Source organism: Notolepis coatsorum, assembly GCF_963971535.1.
Source record: "Notolepis coatsorum genome assembly, chromosome: 18".
NCBI classification, from domain to species: domain Eukaryota; kingdom Metazoa; phylum Chordata; class Actinopteri; order Aulopiformes; family Paralepididae; genus Notolepis; species Notolepis coatsorum.
Window position 1 is genome coordinate 86,318,270 of NC_140182.1, and position 23,437 is coordinate 86,341,706.

The 23,437-nt window shown below is 44.6% G+C and overlaps 1 protein-coding gene across 2 annotated transcripts in view; it reads left to right on the forward strand.

Moving 5' to 3' along the window:
• fbln1 (fibulin 1) overlaps positions 1 to 23,437 on the forward strand; it is a 96,760-nt gene that overhangs the window by 33,284 nt on the left and 40,039 nt on the right. The window contains exons 5-16 of one of the 2 annotated variants that reach the window (XM_084334620.1): positions 3,952 to 4,014; positions 4,823 to 4,915; positions 5,106 to 5,243; positions 5,518 to 5,655; positions 7,171 to 7,314; positions 8,043 to 8,168; positions 8,367 to 8,492; positions 9,407 to 9,526; positions 10,765 to 10,896; positions 11,158 to 11,281; positions 16,380 to 16,525; positions 17,248 to 17,388. In XM_084334620.1, coding sequence (XP_084190746.1) covers positions 3,952 to 4,014; positions 4,823 to 4,915; positions 5,106 to 5,243; positions 5,518 to 5,655; positions 7,171 to 7,314; positions 8,043 to 8,168; positions 8,367 to 8,492; positions 9,407 to 9,526; positions 10,765 to 10,896; positions 11,158 to 11,281; positions 16,380 to 16,525; positions 17,248 to 17,388 — 1,491 coding nt within the window. Of the gene's footprint in view, positions 1 to 3,951; positions 4,015 to 4,822; positions 4,916 to 5,105; positions 5,244 to 5,517; positions 5,656 to 7,170; positions 7,315 to 8,042; positions 8,169 to 8,366; positions 8,493 to 9,406; positions 9,527 to 10,764; positions 10,897 to 11,157; positions 11,282 to 12,290; positions 13,240 to 16,379; positions 16,526 to 17,247; positions 17,389 to 23,437 lie in introns of those variants that run through there. The other variant, XM_084334621.1, reaches the window with a different exon arrangement.

Sequence of the window (23,437 nt, forward strand, 5' to 3'; positions counted from 1 at the left end):
ACAATCCCTGTTGCCATCCGATCCAAAATGGCGGAGCCATATCCATTATGAATGTACATACAGTAGATTTCATTCTCTGTTCTTCCTGCACGCCTGGTGATACTAAATCCCAATTGACCTCTGGCATTGGAAAGAGTAGATTTGGCCCGATCCATAGATGTGCAAGTTGGCTATAATAAGGTAATTTATAGGCCTGATATTCTATTTTCTATAATAATATTTCAAATTGCATGTGTCCGGATGGCAGAATTCAGTACTGTATCTACAAAACCTTCTGTTTAATCATCTTCCCTTTATTCATTTCCTTAGATTTTCTGTACATGTGATCTCAAGAAGGTGCTGAACGAGCTCAGTGGCAGTTTTCCATGTCTGGTCATTTTTAGCATGGTGTTATTCACTGTCAAAGATGCAAAGAAAAATCATCACAGTTTACTCAAGCCTAGTAACAGACACAATATTTCTGACACTGGGAATACATTCCCTGAGATCCATAGATGTCCCTAGATACCAAAAACATGCAAAATGTGGACCTTGTAGAAGTGGAGCAATCTTCCATTTACTTAGGTATGTATTTTTAGGAGGAATTTCAGAAAATAGGGCTAGGGTTTAACAGGTTAAACTGCAAAGCGCATTCTCATACACCTGAATTTGCATACAGACACGCCCTGCCAGCTCCTTATACGGCAAAGGAGGCGTGTGCAAAATGGCGAGGGCCGTGTGCAAAACAGCAGAGGGTCGGCATTGCATCTGCACCATGCTGACCCATTCAACATTTAGCGCGGAAGCGATTTGCGACTGATCTCAAAATGAGATTAGATTAAAATGTATTGTCGTTATACAGCACAAGTACAATACACTGTCCAACCAGAGTGCAAATGTAACAGTAAAGTGCAATAGTAATATACAATGCACAGGTGAGGCTTCTCCACACATTTATTTAGTTCTAGCAATAGGAATAAATCAAACCAACAATAAATAATATTATAGAGAAGAAGACAGTATATGATATATTAATACAGTATATTCCACTATAGACCTGTTCGCTGTATACATCGCTGACTCGGTGTGCGCGTGCATCACCGGAGCAGAAAGGAACATAATCCTGGTCAGAACAATGGGGCAGACTACAATATATTTGCATTTGTTAGCCTTGCTAGCGATCTAAACAGTCAATCCATGCCAAAGCTAGATATGTAAAAGGTGAAAGACTCACACTCACAACCATGCTGATTTGGCTAAATTACATCCAGCAGTTTTCGTTAGAAACTACTTTTAGTCAGGGGAGTGCCATGGTTTCTCCATAGAGCCCCGTCATATTATTTTAGTGCAGCAGCTCGCGCAGGTCCAGGGCAACTTAGTCACGTGACTCAGTTGGTATTGCTGATTGGCTCGAACATTGTATGTTTGTATACAGCTAACAGGTCTATACAGTAGCTATATCCGTGCGGTTTAGTTCTTATTTATTTAGTTTGTAGTGTGTGTGTGTAATGCTCACGATGCCTCATTAGGCCTTTCACACCGGCCGGGCTCCGTGCCGCAGCCTGAATGTAATCTCAAACCGGCCCACGCGCGTTCACACTGGTTCGGAACATGAAAAATCGGTGCTCAGCAGGCCATGTGAGCGGATCGGAGCGTGAGCGGCGCGGGGAGCGGAGCGGGCGGTTTTGACGTGAGCGAGGAGTGGGTTTTAAAATGGGTCGGCGCGACGTCCGGAGCGAGAGTTCTCCTCCGCTCCAATCCACTCCGGGCCGCTCACACAGTGGTTTAACACTGATGTAATAATATACATGTAGTACAATGCCAAAGCAACAGATGGCGATGTACAAACATGAAGGCCATTTTCAACCAATGAGAATTGAGAAGGGTGAACCTGTGATATCCTGTTCAGGCTTTGTCACTCACAGGATGTTAGAAAAGTATCGACGCCATTGTTGTTGTCGTTAGCTTACATGCTAACGTTAATGGCAGCGACCATAGCATTGTGGCTCGGCTAACTATCATCGCTTAATAGAGCTAGTGAATGGATAAACAACGTTATTTAACATTGCAGAATGGGTACAATTACAATGCGGCTCAATACAAACAATTGTTAAGGGGCCCAGGGGGTGTAGACTGTTGTAGTTTGAGCTAATTTACACCATGCTCCAAAACAAAAAAAAACAAAAAAACAGAGCGATCTGGCGCGGGGAGCGGGGAGCGCTCGATTCAAGGTGAGCGGTGAGGGAGCGGAGAGCGACTTGGGGGCGGGGTCAACATGAGCGATTAGCGGAGCGGACCAAGCTTTAAAGAGCGAAGAGCGGATTTCTCGGCCGCGCCGATCCGCTCACGTGGCCTGGTGCTCAGTGTTTTCTTAGAGGGCCGAACTAAAGCCTCCGTCATGTTCTGAACCAATTATTCCCGGTGTGAACGCGCCGGCCGGTTCGAGACTACGTTCGGGAACCGGCTCCGACACGGAGCCCGGCCGGTGTGAAAGGCCTAATTGAGCAAAATGTAATTGTTAATGATACAAATATTGTCTTATTTATTATCATTATAATTATTTAATTCCACGGATGTCTGTAGTATCGGCAATCCACAATGACTTGTCCCGGAGAAAGCTGTTGAAAACACCGGGGGCACACCGGTCTGTCCAACTTACGACTTTGTAAATCCTACATAAATCCGAAATGTAAAACATAAAAATGAATTTACAATACGAAGCCATTCGAGAATGCCAAATAAGTACGTAAATCGAGTTACGAAGGAATTCCTTGGTAGCTTTCACGGGTAACTTTCACTCATGAAAGCCTTTATCAGGGTTCGTGAAGGCTAAGGGAGGCTTTCATAGCTGAAATACTTTGGGGTTTAATTAATAAAGACACTGTTCTTGTCCAACATTGTCCCCTTCCCTGTCCTCTGCCCCATTGTCCAACCTCTCTCTGGTGCTACAATTCAAGCATCGTTGTTGGGTAGCGAAGTAGCAGAACTGTGCTTTTAAGATAAGATAAGATCAAATACGATTTTTTTCCTTTATTGATCATTGGTCATTGCTACTGGGGTTAAGTTTAATATTTAGTCTCACATGGTCAGACTGTGATCAATACCAGTGATGGAGGGTCTTAATCACAAATCCAAGGAATACTCTGATTGGCTGGGCTGTAACGGAGGCTGTAATGGCTGTAATAAGGTGGTTGGTCAATTCATATGTCTGTCACAGTTATTTTTTTGTCATTAGGGGGCGGCCCTTAACCACTTTTCAATAGTTGCCCCCAGATGGTAGATCTTATCAGCTGGCTACTGCGAGACTAGGTGTAATAGCTAATAACATGGTCACTGTAGAAGTAGACCATCACACTTTAATGTTCACTGAACAATAAGTCCACACTGCTCCCTACTGGACACATGTGGTCATGGTTTTGAGCTTCACTTCCATGCCTACTTAAAACCTCTCAGAAAATGTGTCATTAACATCTATGAAAAATAATACAAAATAAACATTTAAAAAGATTGTAATGGATTTCTGTCATTAAAATCTATAAAAAATATAGTGTTAAAATGTTCAACCCTGAGAGGGGTTCCTGCAGTGTGCACAGGTCCCGCCCCCACCTCCAGGGTCTGAGGGCCCCGTCCACCTCCAGGGTCTGAGGCCCCACTTGTATTGGGAATCGTGCAGTTTCAATGTTATTGATTATGATAGATTTCTGACATTAACTATAAAAGACTTTGCAGGTTTCTGACAAAATAAAAGCAATGCATAAAGTGCAGACATAATTCTAACATGATTTTAAACTAAATGTATTGGCAGGCGGAGGTCCTGTTTCAGCAGGATCCAGCACAAATGAAGCCCTGCATAAAGTGATAATTCCATTCTGTTTCAAACCAGTTTCACTGGTAATGGACTTCCTAATAAGTGACGCATCAGTGATCTTGTAAATGAGTGTGCTCCCCCCCCCCCCCCCCCCCCCTCCACAGCAACAGACAATGAGAATGAAACCAACGGCGTTGGAGACGGTGCAGTGATTGATCACTGCAAAGGTACAGAACAGTATAATAACAAAAATGAGCTGGCCAACATCTGATGCCTTCAAATGTTATAACGGCATCAGTCGGCCATGGCTTCCCGGTACCTTTTATAGAACAAATTCCTAGATTGAGTCTAGTCCCATACAATGTAAAAAAAATCACAGGGAATTCACTGTATTATTTTACAGATTACTTTTGTTTTTCTACTTTAAGTGTAAATGCCATAAAAATACAGTAAATTACCTTTTATCAAAATATTAACCATTAAATAAAAGTTGTAATCTGTAAATGTATTTGATTTTACTGTAAATTGACAGTAAGTATTTGTCAACCATTGATAGACATTTACCGTTTTCTTGCAGCTTTTTTTCTTACAGTGTAGGGTTTATCTTTACAGTTACAGTATGAGAATATTATCATGTCATCATATCACTATGGACTTGTGTTCTTGTGACTGTTTTGTGTTACCTGTGGCTCTGTTCTGTGTTTGACTGATTACTTTGTGTGTGTTCAGGCTATGGAAACAAATTACCTCTAGATTATACTAGATTGTCTGTCTGTCTGTCTGTCTGTCTGTCTGTCTGTCTGTCTGTCTGTCTGTCTGTCTGTCTGTCTGTCTGTCTGTCTGTCTGTCTGTCTGTCCTGTCTGTCTGTCTGTCTGTCTGTCTGTCTGTCTGTCTGTCTGTCTGTCTGTCTGTCTGTCTGTCTGTCTGTCTGTCTGTCTAATATGTTGGTGGATGGACACCAAGATATTAGTGCATTATTTTGTCACTGCAAATAACTGATATACAGTAGTTAAACACCTTTGCATTATTTACAGGGAATGGAAATTGTGCCCAGCAGTGTGTAGGCAACGGCACCTGTGCCTGCTTCAAAGGTTATAAACTAAGACCAGATGGCAAGAACTGTGAGGGTAAGTGGGCTTCTAAACACCAGTCTAATTTCAAAAGAATGCAACCCAGGCTAGGACTGCACTGGATATACAGCATCCATCAGAGATGATGGAAAGTGTTATAAGGTATCATTGTAAGTCAGACTAGAGAGTGTGAAAACTCTCCTCCTCTCCCCTCCACATCCCTCTTCCACCTCCTCTCCTCTCCCAGATATCAATGAGTGTTTGCTGGGTGCTGTTAGCTGTCGCGGTGGAGAGCGCTGTATCAACACAGAGGGTTCGTACCGTTGCCAGAGAGAGGTCAGCTGTGGGACTGGCTACGAGCTCACTGACACCAACAACTGTAAAGGTCTGTCACACACTGCCCCCTGTTGGCCTAGGCGGATATCTGAACTCTGCTGAGTGTATTCTTCTATCTAGTTCATAGTATTGTCATGTATTTACTACCAAAATGACGCAATGACATACTGTAAACGTAACTGGCATTTAATTATAATAATCACCTGTTGGTTGTTTGCTTACTAAGATGTCTGTGGTGATGATGTAGAAGAATACAATAATTAGCTGCAATTGCAATTTGTCTTCGAAAATTTTACCTCACGTAAAAATCCCTTTGTCTCTAGATATTGATGAATGTGGGACCGGTACCCATAACTGTATCCCAGAGTTTGAGTGCCAGAACACCCAGGGGTCATTCCGCTGTCATCCCAAGGTCCAGTGTGGGTCTGGCTACATCCAGGATGCCCTGGGCAACTGCATTGGTGAGCACTGGTCCCCAGACATGTGCTTGAGCTCCGGACCCTTTAACCTCCCTCACTCACAAAGAACTCTCTTATAATCTCAGTTATTCACATATCTTTTGTCTAATATACTTGAACCATCTATATAGGGTAGGATATATATCTAAGAAGAAATTGGTACCTTGTTTCAAAAGTTCCCCTCCTCCTTTCCCTTAAAGGTTGAGTGAGTGATTCTGGAGGAAGAATTGTTGATATTAGCGTGTGCACTAGGGCTGACCCCTATTAGTCGATTAGTCGACTAATCGGTCGAAAGGAGCCGCAGTCGACTGCCAACCTCTTAGTCGAATACAAAAAAGAAAAAAAAAATTACATATTTTTTTTTTTATTTAATTTTTTTTATCATTCTTTCAAAAAAGAAAAGAGTCCTAGAGGCGTGGCTAACGCTAATGGCACGCATACCAGAGGCTAACTGCCTACAAAAACAGGCACAGAGGCACTGAAAGAGGATTTCACCCATCTAATGAACACACTAGACTAGACAAATATCAAGATGTATCCATCAGTGGACCAATTGCATGCTTTTATTTGCAGAGGACAAGAAGCCTTCAGTCGACTCCTTCAGACATTAAGCACCCCCCACAGCCCAAATGGAAAGATAAAAAAAAAAAATATATTATATATATATATTTTTTTTGTCGACTAATAGTCGACTAACGGCACATTTTGGCCAATCATAGTCGACTATCCAAATCCTTAGTTGGGGACAGCCCTAGTGTGCACACGTTAGCATGTGCCAGATTTACCATCCCTCTCGCTCCCACTGCCCCCTTTCCCCCCCATCACCCCTCCCCCTTCCCTTCTCCCTATCCTGTGCATGAGCAAGAACACCCCCTATCGCTGGAATAGTGTTGTGTGGCTTGTGAGCCACTTTGTTGTTTCCCATTTACAGAGACGGGCTGTGTATATGAACACAGGATTCTGAATGATTGCATTAGAATAGCTGACTGCACCTTTTAGTTGCAGGTCTGCCCTTTTTGTATCTTCAACCCTTGTCCCCAAAATGTGGTAATGTGTGTGTGCATGGTCCTGTATGAACAACCAATGCACATGCTCACGGGTTTGTGTCCCTGTAGATAAATGATGGTTCAGATGTTAATTCAGATTGTTTTGTTTTATAGCACTGGTGTCAGGGCTCATATCCAGGACCTCATGCTGCTCAAGCCAGCAGGGCAATTAGCAGGTCGTACCTGGGTCATCAGTTTATTTAGGGATAGTGCACATTGATCATTCATTCTCGCAAGTAGCCTGTAAGGCTAATTTACTCTTGCAGGTCCAGTCACATAGTTTAGAGTACATTTTTGCCATTTTTAAAACCAAAAGGTAAAGTTTTTATGTTAGGGGAGCTTCCATAATTTGGTGTGGTGTGGGGTTGATTCATGCTGGTGAGGTTCCTCCTGATTTGGTATACGAGGTAGTTTATCTCCACATGACGCAAAGCAACCTTTATACGACCCCTCTACACCCTCTGTGCCTCAGACATCAACGAGTGCCTTGTGGAGGCAGTGCCGTGCCCACCCGGGCAGGTCTGTATCAACACCGTGGGCTCCTTCACCTGCCAGAAAAACTCTGTCAACTGTGGCCGAGGCTACCACCTCAACGCAGAGAGCACGCGCTGCGTGGGTAAGGCTGGACCCTCGCTAAGCACTTAACCAGACTATCTAGCCAAGTACGTTTTGGAGGAGTCTTTTATGAATCAGGCCACTTTCCTGTAGATGTTCTACATATGACTTCCATGCCTTGCCACCAATTTCATTCATGCAAAATGTCACACCATTCCAACCGATACTTATGATACCATAGTATACCTTCATGGATGATATTGAATAAAATAGGCATGCTATTCAGGACTGTCAATATCAAGCATGGTAACGAGAGGAAAATAATTATGTTTTCAGTTGATATTCTCAAATATTTGAGGGAAATCTGACTTCTTATTTGCTTTCCGTCATTGATTTAGAGAATCTATCACAATGTATCACAATCTTCAATGGAGGCCTTGCACGGAATGTGTGTGTAGTTCTCTTCCAGGATGGATGCCTGTAACCGTTGGTAACCACTTTCAAAATAAATTTTATGTGCAGTGATAGAGCAGGTAAACACTGGAAAAGCATGATATTGCTAGTCTACTGTGAATTATGTACAAGATCCAGTAATTATTTACAACATAAATATAAATAGCAACCGTTGTTTTGCGCATAGCAACTGTTGTCTCAAAATAATGATTGCTATGTTACATCCTCTCCTGGAAGAAAGAGAACTACATGCGCATTCCATGCAAGGCCTCTATTGTTGCTCTCTCACTCTCCCTCCTGTCTCTGCCTACCCCTCCCCTCCCCTCCCCTCCCCAGATATTGATGAGTGTAAGGGAGCTGAGCCTGCCTGTTCAGGTCATGGTTGTATCAACCTGATAGGCTCCTTCCGCTGTGAGTGTACAGCTGGACACAATTTCAACAGCATCACAAGGCTCTGTGAGGGTAAGAAGTATATTCATCTCCATAACGGCAAAATAAGTCCAAAGTTATTTTTGATGCAGTGAATATCATTAATTCCACTAACATTACTGTAGTTGATTATTATTATTACATTACTTATATTTCTGGGATGTCCAAACTCATTTTTGCATTTTGTTCACAATGATCGATTGTAGTCCCTTTTTGACCTGTGTGTTTCAGATATCAATGAATGCAGGCATTATCCTGGCCGCCTATGTGCCCACAAGTGTGAGAACACCCTGGGGTCCTATCAATGTAGCTGCACCACAGGCTTCAGACTGGCAAGTGATAGCAGGAATTGTGATGGTAAGGCCACCTACCCAAATAATAGTGCTAACTATGGCTGTCCTCTGCTAAAGAATATATATATATATTTTCTTACTAATCAATTAGTTGATTTAATTGACAAATACAAAAAAAATTGTTTCCCACATGCAATAATGCAAAAGCACCTCTTTAAATATCACACTTACCAAAGAGGTCATCTTTGTGGAAATAACTCATTCTAGATAGAAAACAATAAAAAAAAACATAAAATCAAACAATTTGGTTGAATAAGACCAAACTGATTGATTATTCATCGATTAATGGACGATGTGGGGACAATTCCAGTACTAACCTTACCTTGTGCACCGCACACGTTACACGTTCATAATGAAGTTTATAATCTTTTTTTTTTAATCCACTTTTTCTCCTTATTTTCTATTTTTCTCCCATCCCAATTTCGCCTCGCCAATTCTCCCTTCAATTCTCCCCTCCCCTGTCTCGAACGTTGCTAGACTATGCCTCCCACTGGTCGGCTGTAGTGAGTAAGTAAGTAAGTAAGTCGGCTGTAGTGAGGACCAAGCCTTGCATCACGTGTCCCCTCCGGTACACGAGGAGGCAGCTGTCACATCTTTTCACCTGAACAGCGCGATCTCTCAGTGGCGAGGAGTAACGTGTGGGAGGCTCACGCTGCCCCCGATACTTCCTGATTCTGCTGTACAGGTGCACCAACCGACCTGTGGGAGTCGCTGTCCACAACGTCCAATCCCCACCCACCGGCTTTCCCACCCCTAACACTGGCAATTGTGGTAGTATGAACGACCGGCCAAGCCGGTAGCAACGCAGAGAGCTGGGCTCGATACCAGCATCTCCTGCGTTAATGGCGAGTGCCTTGCCCACTGCGGCTACCCGGCCGCCCGAAGTTTAGAATTGTGAGTGACTGTGTTTGTGTGCAGATCTGAACGAGTGTGAGAGCAACCCGTGCAGCCAGGAGTGTGCCAACGTCTACGGCTCGTACCAGTGCTACTGCCGCCGAGGGTACCAGCTCAGTGACATCGACGGCATGACTTGTGAAGGTAAAAGGAACGTTCCCCATCATGGAGAGTAAATGATGCTGGGAAAACGTCTAATATGCCCTTCTTTCTTTCCCTCATTTCTATAAATATATGATCATATTGGTGTGATTAGAATACTAAGAAGTGAACATTCTAATCATCAAATGACGGCATGAAAGAATCCCAACCTGAGCATGACATTAGATTAGATTAGTTTAGATTAGATTAGATTCAAATTTGTTGTCATTATACAGTACAACGAAAATAAGTTTGCGTGCAAAAAGAGTGAAAATGTAAAAGTAAAGTGCAATAGTAATATACAATGTACAGGTGATTAAACTGGGTATAAAATATATAAATGAGTACTACTGGGTGTAGTGCTAATCAGATGTATGTACAGAGTTGTAATATGTACAGTGATACAGGTATAAAGACAGTATGGTCGTAGTCATACTGGCCAGCAGCGTAACTAGTAGAGTAGGTAAGGGATATGGACACATATAGATATAGTATCTACACATAATATCTGTAGACAATATGTAATATGATAATAATATGTAAAAAGATTATGTTATTATCATTATATATACAGTAAGAATAAATATACATATGGTATACACTGCATTATTGACACAAGAGAGCAAAATGGCCACTGTGCAAAATGATGGTCAATTACATCTAGAATTCTGAGATACAATACAGTGGGAAAGTATGAACATACTCTCAACCTCACAGTGTTAACTTTTCTTCCTTCTTGACCTGCTTCATCCTCGCCCTCTAGATATTGATGAATGTGCCCTTCATCCTCACCCTCTAGATATTGATGAATGTGCCCTTCATCCTCGCCCTCTAGATACTGATGAATGTGCCCTTCATCCTCGCCCTCTAGATACTGATGAATGTGCCCTTCATCCTCACCCTCTAGATACTGATGAATGTGCCCTTCATCCTCACCCTCTAGATACTGATGAATGTGCCCTTCATCCTCACCCTCTAGATACTGATGAATGTGCCCTTCATCCTCACCGTCTAGATACTGATAAATGTGCCTCTTGACCTGCTTCATCCTCGCCCTCTAGATATTGATGAATGTGCCCTTCATCCTCACCCTCTAGATATTGATGAATGTGCCCTTCATCCTCACCCTCTAGATATTGATGAATGTGCCCTTCATCCTCACCCTCTAGATATTGATGAATGTGCCCTTCATCCTCACCCTCTAGATATTGATGAATGTGCCCTTCATCCTCACCCTCTAGATATTGATGAATGTGCCCTGCCCACTGGAGGTCACATCTGCTCCTTTCGCTGTCACAACAGCCCCGGAAGCTTCCACTGTACCTGCCCTGTCAGCGGTTACACCCTGGCTCCCAACGGACGGAGCTGTCAGGGTAAGCTGGGGTCCTCAAGGGGCCCTAACCAATGAATAGTTCCCATACTCTACAAATGCTGTTGGTACTGTACATGCTGAGTTTCTTGACTGTCTTGACTTGTGTCTTTTAACAAGTGACTTGGTCCTGCATAACAAACAAACAGCCCTTTCTCATGATCTCATTACCAGTCTCATTATTACATTACATTTTAGGATGGATTGTAGTACGACATGTCTGTGCATATGTTGAATGAATGTTTTCTGATGTGTTCATGTCCAGATGTTGACGAGTGTGTGATAGGGTCACACACCTGCGCAGAGAGTCAGAGCTGCTTCAATGTACAGGGAGGCTTCCGATGCCTGTCCTTCGAGTGTCCCACCAACTATCGGCAATCTGGAGAGACGTGAGTACCTGGGACCTGTCCCACTTACACACATTATGCTGTGTGGGACACATGTGTATTACAGAGGTTCCACTGGTCGTCTCAGTGCGGTTTCTGAGATCTGATCATCTGAAGAGCTGATGTCGTAAGATGGCACCACCACGCGTGTCGATACTTAGCGTGAAAATCCCTGTTGTGCGTCTGCCGTGTATTGATCAGGCGCACACCACTGTGCTCTGTGTTGGGTTGTTCTGTGGCTGGTTGGTGTATGGTGCATGCATACATGTGTGCCTCCATTTGACCAAGCCACAATGCCGAATTCACATCCACACACACACACACACACACACACACACACACACACACACACACACACACACACACACACACACACACACACACACACACACACACACACACACACACACACACACACACACACACACACACACACACACACACACACACACACACACACACACACACACACACACACACACACACACACACACACACACACACACACACACACACACACACACACACACACACACACACACACACACACATACACACATACTCACAAGAGTCTTATATTTCTCCACAACCAAGGCAGTAAGTATCTCATTCCCATCAGTGGATCAAGGCTCTGCATGTCTAGAATTCTTATTGCTGGAATGATGTCAGCAAAGCCTCAGCTCTTAGCATGTTCTTTTAATTTGAAATGCAGTTGAATGATCGAATGCTTATGGATTATCTTGTTCATTGGCACAAACATAGAGGCTGCGTGTGACCGGGACCAGGAAGACACATATTGACATAACATTGAGAGAAGTTCTTGCATGATATCTCAGAAGACATTGAGACACTACAGACACCTCCAGGCTGCTGAACCCCTCCGCTGCATGCCACGCACGGCAAATTAAACTCTCTCTCTCTCTCTCTCTGTCCGTTTTCTCCTGTCTCGTCTTGTCTTGTCCTGTCCTGCCTGTGTCCCCTGTCGTCCCCCACCACCTGTGTCTCTTTGCAGTCGATGCGAACGCTTGCTTTGCAATGACTCTGGCTCCGAGTGCCTGGCCACGCCCGTGAGAATAACCTACTACCACCTCACCTTCCCCACCAACATCCCCGTCTTCACCAATGTGTTCCGCATGGGCCCCTCCCACACCGTGCCCGGCGACGATATCCAGATCGCCATCGTCGCCGGCAACGAAGGCGGCTTTTTCAAGACGGAGCGGGTGCCCGGCGGCGGGGTGATGTCTGTGGCGCGGCTCATCGACGAGCCGCAGGACTTTGACCTGTCCCTGGAGCTCAGGATGTGGCGCTACGGCAACCTTAGCACGTACCTGGCTAAAGTACAGGTGTTTGTCACACAGGAGGAGCCCAGGGTGCTTTACAACCGACTGTCGGAGTAAAGGGTGATGCTGCGAAAAAACACACGCCGTGGAAACAGAGAGAAGCAAAGGCAGCGCTGTTGACAGCTATCGGGTCTTTATGTAACAAACATCTCTGTCTTGAAAGTGTCAGCTATTACTCTGCAATATACTGTAGCTTGAAATGTAATGCATCTTCCAGGAGGTGGGGTGTTTTGATAGCCGCTAGGTGGCGGTCTAGGTCAGGATAAATCACAGGAGAGGTAATGACCCAAGTCTGCCTACAGTTGACTGTAATTCGATGATCATTGCATGATATAGTCTGTCGTTTTACAGTATTCTATGGTTTATATGTCGGATGAACAGTTTTCTATTAAAACCTAAATAGAAATAACACATGCTCAAGTCAGATCCAGTTCTTGATATATTGCATTGTGGGGGACAATTCCAAAAACAGTAAAGAGACCAATTTGGAATTTGGGGCCAAATCACAGTTGGAGACATGACAACTTCACAGCGTAGTTTCATATTTCATATTACTGTTGTCCCATTGAACTCAATGGAATTTCTTTTTTTATAATAAACATGTCTGTTAAGCATGGACAATACGTTTCAAGTAAATGCAGATAATTTTTATCTGGGATTCGTGGCTGTGCTCACAGGAGCGCTCCAGTTACTGTACCTCGCACCACTTGTGCCTTTTATCCAGCAGCTACTTCCATGCATACTTCTCCCCCTATTATATTTTCGGCTTAATGCGAAATGCACAGGTTTCCACTGCATACCGCGGGTGTAAACCCCAGAGCAGACGGCGGATCCAGATGACGGCAGAGAGTAAGTGACAGGCGATGGGGTGCAATGGCACAAGGAGAGGATCGAGTATAAATAGTCCGACATGCTGTGTGTGGCTGCTGCTCTGGGCTGTGGCTTTAATAATAACTGTAAATTCAGATGTCCCAGGTTCCTCCTGTCCCGAGCTGTCAGGCCAGTGGAGATGCACTCGCGTCCCTAGTGGGGATATCCTTAAAATAAGAACACGGTGGCGAGCAGGAGGTTTTTTCCCCTCTTCCTTTGACATTGAGTTATGGGGATCTGGGCTCTGGCCGGTGGTCTGAAAGTTTTGTGGCGACGCAACATCACCGCGCGCAGAATGAATGATGCCCGACAGTGTTTGTGTTGGGGCGTTATCAATGTGCCGACTATAAATAATAATTACCAAAAAAATAAAAGGCCCCGCGCTTGACCAGAAGACTTCCATCCAAAGCGGTCTGTTTTTCTTTCTGGGCTGAAAGTATTGGGGCTTTTTTCTCCTCCTGGGCTCGGTCTCCGCGGGCCACGTGAGCCGCGGAGAGTGTAAATTCACTCCGTGGCCCAGCAGAGCGCTCGCCCCGTCCCCCCAGAGCCCGCTCGGCTCTCTCGGCAGCTCAGGCCGAGGTATTATAAACTAGGAGAACATTTTGTGGCTTTGGCCGAGGCCAAAGCAAAACTTGGACCCACCCGCTAATTGCTAATTACAAGCCCCTACCCAGCGGTGGCTTGACTTTTTGTCAGGGGCTTCTCTCCTATCCCTCCATGAAAGGAGCCCTGCAACCCAAGCCGGGCCTGGGCTTTGAGCTGTACAGTATAGGTCCCCTGAGGAGAGGCAGAGATCCATGGCTCATGACTCACAGTGTGGCTATATGGCCGCCATGCACATTAACCGGACCTATACTTGGCAACTCAACTGTTTTTATAACCTAATATAACCCTATACTAAGTTGTCTCCACCAAGAGCACCAAGTTTAAATCCAGCATCTCGTATGACAGAGCCCAGGCTTCCATTTCGGTTGGTTTCTCTTCAAAGGTTTCAACGATTTAAAGATGAACTGATGATATACAAGGTTGTTAAGAAACCTCTCTCAACCTCCTATGATGTAGATGGGTAGTGAATAGCAATACTTCAGGTATTCAGGTGCATGGCATTCGTTTAAGGGGCCAACAGGGGCGCAGCCCCCCAACGATCTGTCACTGATTATGCTGTGGAATAAACAAAACCTTAAATAATAGGAGGAGGAAAGGCTGGGGAGTTGTCTAGTCATGTTGCTCAGTCTTTTAGAACACTCCCTTGCCCCATAAATCCTACTTTAGAGATTATCTGATTGTCGGGGATGCTCAACAAATCCAAATATAAAAAATCATTCTCTCAGAGTGTACTAATTCACTTCCAGAGCAGGTTGTGGATCATTCTCTCAGAGTGTACTAATTCACTTCCTGAGCAGGTTGTGGATCATTCTCTCAGTGTACTAATACACTGAGAAGGTTGTGGATCATTCTCTCAGAGTGTACTAATACACTGAGCAGGTTGTGGATCATTCTCTCAGAGTGTACTAATTCACTGAGCAGGTTGTGGATCATTCTCTCAGAGTGTACTAATTCACTGAGCAGGTTGTGGATCATTCTCTCTGAGTGTACTAATTCACTGAGCAGGTTGTGGATCATTCTCTCTGAGTGTACTAATTCACTGAGCAGGTTGTGGATCATTCTCTCTGAGTGTACTAATACAATGAGCAGGTTGTGGATCATTCTCTCAGAGTGTACTAATTCACTGAGCAGGTTGTGGATCATTCTCTCTGAGTGTACTAATACAATGAGCAGGTTGTGGATCATTCTCTCAGAGTGTACTAATACACTGAGCAGGTTGTGGATCATTCTCTCAGAGTGTACTAATACACTGAGCAGGTTGTGGATCATTCTCTCAGAGTGTACTAATACACTGAGCAGGTTGTGGATCATTCTCTCAGAGTGTACTAATACACTTCCTGAGCAGGTTGTGGATCATTCTCTCAGAGTGTACTAATACACTGAGCAGGTTGTGGATCATTCTCTCAGAGTGTACTAATACACTGAGCAGGTTGTGGATAATTCTCTCAGAGTGTACTAATACACTGAGCAGGTTGTGGATCATTCTCTCAGAGTGTACTAATACACTTCCTGAGCAGGTTGTGGATCATTCTCTCAGAGTGTACTAATACACTGAGCAGGTTGTGGATCATTCTCTCAGAGTGTACTAATACACTGAGCAGGTTGTGGATCATTCTCTCAGAGTGTACTAATTCACTGAGCAGGTTGTGGATCATTCTCTCAGAGTGTACTAATACACTGAGCAGGTTGTGGATCATTCTCTCAGAGTGTACTAATACACTGAGCAGGTTGTGGATCATTCTCTCAGAGTGTACTAATACACTGAGCAGGTTGTGGATCATTCTCTCAGAGTGTACTAATACACTGAGCAGGTTGTGGATCATTCTCTCAGAGTGTACTAATACACTTCCTGAGCAGGTTGTGGATCATTCTCTCAGAGTGTACTAATTCACTTCCCACTCGGTTAGGAACATCACGTCAGAAAACCATTGATGGCAACGCAAGTCTCCACAAGCTACAATGTTCTGGCTTCGGCATGATTTTTGGCCGTTGTTGGTTTATTATTCTTCCAAGCCACTCGATTGTTTTTGATGTTCCCTGCTATATCCAGCACCCCTGCTGTCTTTTGGGCAGATATTGTTTGTGTAGCAGCCATTTGAGTGAGCTCACTTGCGTTCTCGATTATGTGGTGGGCTGCTCCCAAGGATGCCCTGTCATTGTGAGCTTCAGAAGCGGTTGGCTCCAAAGTCTTTTCATAGACTTTGCCTAAAGGTCAGAGGCCATGTGTGTGTGTGCCATGTGCAATTTCTTTGTGTGTGTGTGCACATGTACGTTCTCCCCTCCAGGACAGCGAGGGTGGAGCGCTCTGACACCGTCCGCTGTATCAAGTCCTGTCAACCCAACGATGTGACCTGTGCCCTGGACCCCGTCCACTCTGTGTCCCACACCGTCATCTCCATGCCTACCTTCAGGGAGTTCCTGAGGCCAGAGGGTGGGTATAGTTAATCTCCAGCTTTCACATTTCCCCTCCCTCACATAGGCCCTTCATTCCTTCACTGACGGCATGTTATGTCGAAATACTTGGAAACAATGAATTCAAAGACAACACATGGTTTGTCGGAGTCAATGTGGTCCTCAAGCCCTGTTTTTTCCCCCTCTTTGGCTCCATCTTATCTTCCCTAATCTCCGAGGTCCCATCCAATGCAGCTGTTTAAGTCCATACACGGCAACCTCTGACCCCCAAAATTAGCTATTCCGTGATGTTCTCCAGTGTAGTCTTGGCTTGCCACCACCGAGTGCCACGCTGGGCTGGATGTGAGCAACAACCATAATCACATGCAGACAAACAGTGACAACTGACAAGCATCTGTTGGCCCGCGTACAGTGTGTGTTTCAGACACACTCATCCTCAACGTCATGGGGACTAAAGCCCTTGTCGTGTCTCATAAGGTCTGAGCCAGGGGGTGTAAAGAGACCCGCAGGCCATTCCGCTGAGCAACGGCATTGAGAAGCGTCAACCTCGCCATGAACTGCTCCATGCACAATAAACCCAGACCTCCACTGCCTTGTATTTTATTGTCTTCCTCTTGAAATCCCCACCCCTCAAAATAAAAAAGCTGTTTTGGCACGGGCCTGGCAGTGCAATTTGAGCGTGATTATGAGAGCTTTAGCTCTAAAAGCCTTCTGTGTCTCTAATTGTTATCTTCCAAACAGAGATTGTTTTCCTGAGGACCACGGTGCCGGCTTACGGCTCCTTCCAGTTCGGCAGCTACGACGTCAAGTTTGACATCCTGGAGGGCAACGTGGAAAACGCCTTCGACATCGTCAAGCGAGTCGAGAATGGAATGTATGTCGGTGAGTAAGACCGCGTGTTGCTCGACTCTGTGTTGGGTTTTGGGGTTCTGCTGCGTAGTCTGGGTGACTTAATTAGCTTAAGGAGACAAATAGCGATCCCAGCCCTACTGTGCGTCCTCTCTTTGTCGGTTAGGTTTTGTGACCTAATTTCACATTACGAAAAGCCTTTTCTTTTAGTCCCCCCCCCCCCCAAACAAACCAGACTCACATGTGTGAGTGAGTGAACTAGAAGACAAAAGCGAGGGCATTTTTAAAAGCATAAAATCTTCCACAGGGATGTTCGCGTCCATTGACACGGCTTGTTATGGTATTTTTTACTCTGGTGGCATCGTGTACAGCAGTCGTCATCTTCAAGCCCATCTTCAAGCCTTTATCTCCAGATCATTTTCTTTTGGTTGGTCCTTTGAGACCAATGCAGGGCTGTTTTTTCTTCCCTGTCACACCAAACATTTGGCATCACTTGTTTTCCTACACTTGTGGGCAAAGAAGCACCATTTAATTCACTTATCCTGTCATGTGAAGAGCAAAGAAAATTGCTCTCCCTGTGAACTAATATTGTGACTGGAATGTACCAAACAGGAGTGGTGTATACATCGACATGTCGGCAGTCACGTGTATGACTTCATTTGCGCGACTGGCAGTGGTTGACGAGAGCGCTGATCATCTCATAGTCCCAATACTTTGCTTTGCGGTCCACCAGCAAGCATGCAAAGCTCTACACGAGTTAAAGCGGAGCAGATACCATCTCTAGCGGGTGTGACACTACAACAACACACAACACAAACTAGCGGGACCCATGGCTGCCATGTGACTGGGGGGTGGGGGTGGTTGAAGTGAGCCTTGGCCCCCAGGTGGATGAGGTTCTTGTAGGCCCGTTCTTGTAGGCCTGTGGATGTTTTTGTTTCGGTTCCGTGCTACTGTAAGATGTAGGCAGGGTGGTGGTTGCAGGAGAGAGAGAGAGTCTTCTTTCCTCGCTGATGGATGAAGCGATGGCCTGTCAGTACGCACATCTGTCTTTGTGCTGTAGAATGTGAGTAAACACAATGGAAGGAGTGAGAGCGCCTGGCCGCCGTTGGCTCACGCTGGGTTGTGGGCACACACAAGTACTCTTCTTGTACACTTGTGCAAAAACAGATGTCTACTTAGAGCATGCATGCTAATTCTCACAAGAGGGGGGGAAATTACAGTATATTGTTGAAATACGCAAGTTATCATGATGTTAGATGATAATGGCTCATTTTCGTTGGAAAGAGTGATAATTTGTCTGGGAATTGGAAGTGTGTCACTTATAACTATATGCTTGGGAGAAGTGTGTGTGTGTGTGTGTGTGTGTGTGTGTGTGTGTGTGTGTGTGTGTGTGTGTGTGTGTGTGTGTGTGTGTGTGTGTGTGTGTGTGTGTGTGTGTGTGTGTGTGTGTGTGTGTGTGTGTGTGTGTGTGTGTGTGTGTGTGTGTGTGTGTGTGTGTGTGTGTGTGTGTGTGTGTGTGTGTGTGTGTGTGTGTGTGTGTGTGTGTGTGTGTGTGTGTGTGTGTGTGTGTGTGTGTGTGTGTGTGTGTGTGTGTGTGTGTGTGTGTGTGTGTGTGTGTGTGTGTGTGTGTGTGTGTGTGTGTGTGTGTGTGTGTGTGTGTGTGTGTGTGTGTGTGTGTGTGTGTGTGTGTGTGTGTGTGTGTGTGTGTGTGTGTGTGTGTGTGTGTGTGTGTGTGTGTGTGTGTGTGTGTGTGTGTGTGTGTGTGTGTGTGTGTGTGTGTGTGTGTGTGTGTGTGTGTGTGTGTGTGTGTGTGTGTGTGTGTGTGTGTGTGTGTGTGTGTGTGTGTGTGTGTGTGTGTGTGTGTGTGTGTGTGTGTGTGTGTGTGTGTGTGTGTGTGTGTGTGTGTGTGTGTGTGTGTGTGTGTGTGTGTGTGTGTGTGTGTGTGTGTGTGTGTGTGTGTGTGTGTGTGTGTGAGAGAGAGAATGAGAGAATAAAATTACAGTGCAAGGAGGATGAGAAAGCGAGTGACTGCAAGTCAGGGAAAGAGGAGAGAGAGAGAGAGAGAGAGAGAGAGAGAGAGAGAGAGAGAGAGAGAGAGAGAGAGAGAGAGAGAGAGAGAGAGAGAGAGAGAGAGAGAGAGAGAGAGAGAGAGAGAGAGAGAGAGAGAGAGAGAGAGAGAGAAAGTAATCCTGGGTGCTCCGCTTCATGTGGTTAAATGTATTGTTCCATTTCCCCCACCAGACCTCAGTGTCTCGCCGAGCATTAGAACACTTTAACTGACGACCACATGAAAGGCCTGTTTGTGAGGAGCCACTTCTCTCCCAAACCCATTGGATGCTTATTGGATGCAGCTCTGGCATTTTAGCATCGGTTGCCCATTAGATACCCATGTAGGGAACTGTGTTCTGGAGCTGTAGATACCCATAATGAGGCACTATGCTCTGGAGCTGTAGATACCCATAATGAGGCACTGTGCTCTCGTGCTGTAGATACTGTGACGAGCCTTGTGGTGTTCAGGCTCTACACGGAGCAAAACAAACAATTCCAATGTCCACACAAGCACAATTTCAATAAACAAGTATATTTATTGATCAGCAGTACAGGTCCGATGGGCAAGAGAGTAGTCAAATTACAGTCTATGGTCAAAACACGTTCCAGGTTCTCGTACAAAAAGGGAATGTTCAATACTCAGGATTTATCGTCTGGTCCAGGGTCAGTTTCACAAGGGGGTATCTCAGCCAGTCCAGGGTCCAGTAACACGAACACCTTCTCGCTCTAACCTCTCCTTCAAACTACCTCTCACCTCACAAACTCAGTATCTCACACTCTCTCCGCGAACTCTGCTCCTTCCTCACCTCCACTCAACTCTTCTCTGTCTCTCCTAGGGCTTTATGCTATGTGTGTCTTGTGTGTGTGGGATGTGGGTGATCACGTGGTGCACAGGTGTATTCCATAAGTCCTAATCAACTCCTCAATTAACCCTCCTCTGCATGTGACAATAGTATCTCCCTTCCTCCATGTAACTAAGGGATGATATCTGCCACAATACCTATATTGAGGAACTGAGTTCTGGAGCTGTAGATACCCATAATGAGGAACTGAGTTATGGAGCTGTAGATACCCATAATGAGGAACTGTGCTCTGGAGCTGTAGATACCCATAATGAGGCACTGTGTTCTGGAGCTGTAGATACTCATAATGAGGAACTGTGCTCTGGAGCTGTAGATACTGTGACAGATCTCCCCCCTCCCATGGATATGTGAAGGATGGGAGATACTTCTGCCACAGGAGGAGTAGAGTCAATTAGGTAGCTGATTAGTACTGATAGAATACACCGGTGCAGCATTAGTCACACACATCTCACATGCACACACTCCCGACACACACACTAGCTGATTAGTACTGATAGAATACACCTGTGCATAATTAGTTGACACACATCTCACATGCACACACCCCAGACACACACACTACAAAGTCACTTGGTTAGTCAGGAGTAAGTTGAGCGGTGTAAGAGTTAGAGTTGTGTTATTGAGAGAGAGAGATTGAGCATTCAGAGTTGTGACGGTGAGAGGTAGTGAGAGGTGAGGAGAAAGCGAGTAGGTGTTCTTTGTGTACTGGACCCTGGACTGGCTGAGATTCCCCCTTGTGTACTGACCCTGGACCGGACGACTACCCTGAGTATTGAACAATCCCTTTTTCTGTCGGTGAGCCTGTTTTGTGTTTTTGACCACTGGACTATCTATGACCATTCTCTTGCTTATCAAACTGGATTTTTGCCTTAATTCAATAAATATTCTTATTGATTGATATTGCTCTTGTGTGGACCTTTTGAATTTGTTTGTATTTGAACCGTGGCGAGTCTGGTCCCCACCAGATTCGTCACAATACCTATATTGAGGAACCGAGTTCTGGATCTGTAGATACCCATAATGAGGCACTGAGTCCTGGAACTGTAGATACCCATAATGAGGCACTGAGTCCTGGAGCTGTAGATACCCATAATGAGGCACTGAGTCCTGGAGCTGTAGATACCTATAATGAGGCACTGAGTCCTGGAGCTGCCAGACAGTGACTGCCCACCATGAAGTGTAGTGCCTTGATCAGGGCCTGATTGGTTTTAACTTAGTGGGTTGTACTGCTGGTGCTTTGGCTGGTGGATCCTGCTGTTGCATATTAAGTAACTATTAAGTAACTATTTAATTATTGTTGATAATTAAAACAAAATGATCAACAATCCATCAGGATAAGTGGAAGGTGGAGATATTAAAAAAACCTAAACTTAGAAAATATGTTGTAATTAAAAAGATTTATTTTACTGAACCTTATGTAATGTTAAACTTAAAGTGAAGACGGAGGTCTCTGTGTGCCCAGTTGAGGTCTGGCACCCTGCCATTGGCTGTGGAAGTGGGTAGATTCCAAGGTAAACCTGAGGAGGAGCGGTTGTGTGTTCTATGTGATCTTGGAGTGGTGGAAGATGAATATCATTTCGTTTTTTATTGCCCTTTGTACATCGATTTGAGGAGGGCTTTATTTGAGAAAATTCAAATTGTAAATCCGGATTTGTTTTGGCAGTCTGAGAGTTGTATGTTGAGTTGTTTTTTTGTGGAGGACATCTTCAGTTTTGCAGGATCTTTGGAGAAAGCATGGCACTTGAGACACAACACACTATATCCTATATAATTGTATATGAATTCCTCTTGTTTCTTTGTTTACATACATTGCTTACAGCTTGTGTTATATTACGTTTTATTGTTGTTTATTTTTACCATAAACACGAAATCGGCTCAAGAAATATGTGCGTCCAAACGAACCTGAACCGATCACGCAATAGCCCACCTCTCCCTTAACACATTGGGTGCCAGACCCGAGATATCCCGGGTTAACTCGCCAGCGGTTGAGCACCAGACCCGAGATTTCTCTGGTTTTGATCCTTTGATCTTTTCCCTCTGATCCCCGTTCTAAATCATCATCCGGGTCATTCTAGGCGTCCCTGTGTCGGCTTGAATATGTTTGAATTGCAATACCGATCGACTATCACCAGGTGGCAGTATCGTCTGTGTCTGAACTGGAATGGCTTGGTGTTGTTGATACACGGCCTCCTCTTTTTTTTTTTTTGGTAGGGGTCCCTCCTCCTGCTTGAACATAGATTCACATTGATCGCCTTGAAATTCCGTTGCCTAAGCGTATTTGACCATCGAAACATGTATAGACATATACACTGGTAATCGCGATGGCGATGTGATGCCTCTTTGAACTGCTGCGGTCAGGCAAGCGATACCGGAGTCTTAAGGCGAGCACAGAAAGACTCAGAAGAAGCTTCTATCCCCAGGCCATCAGGCTGCTCAACGAACAATAAACACTATGCAACAACCATCAAATGCACACAGCACACACACCCACACGCACACACTCACTTAAACAAACAACACACTGCAGCACCCACTCTACACACTTTAGATCACCTAAACACACTTTACACTTTATATTTATTGGTAAAGGATTTGCACTACAACTCGTACACCTTACTGTAAATTGTACCTCATCCCATTTCTGCTCTGCACTATATAGTATTGTATATTAGTACATTGCATAGAATATTGTATATTGTATGGTAACTCAGTTACTTCTATTCTGCATCGAACATTGTACATATGTCTATACTGAACACTGTGACCTTTTGTACTTCTATTTTACATGCTATACTATTTTATTTCATACTATCTTGTCTAGCACAGTCTCTGGAGCGTAACAGTAAGAAGCATTTTGTATAAAAGTATTCTGTACTTCTGTATGACAACTATTAAAGAAACTTGAAACTTGAACTTGGAATTATTCTTTTTGGAATACCTTCTGGCTAAGGTAAGGTATATTCTATGTCTATTTTACCGAATCTGAAACGTGTTTTTCTAACGATCACAGTTCTGTGTTTCACCGGACGTAAAACATGCTCGGCAAACACGATCACAGTTTTGAGTTAAAATGACCCCCCCCCCCCTCCCCCCTTGATGATTTTGTGAAGGTACATACATGTTATATACCTTTGATTATGGGAGTATTTGGGGGTTCAGGGAATCAAGGG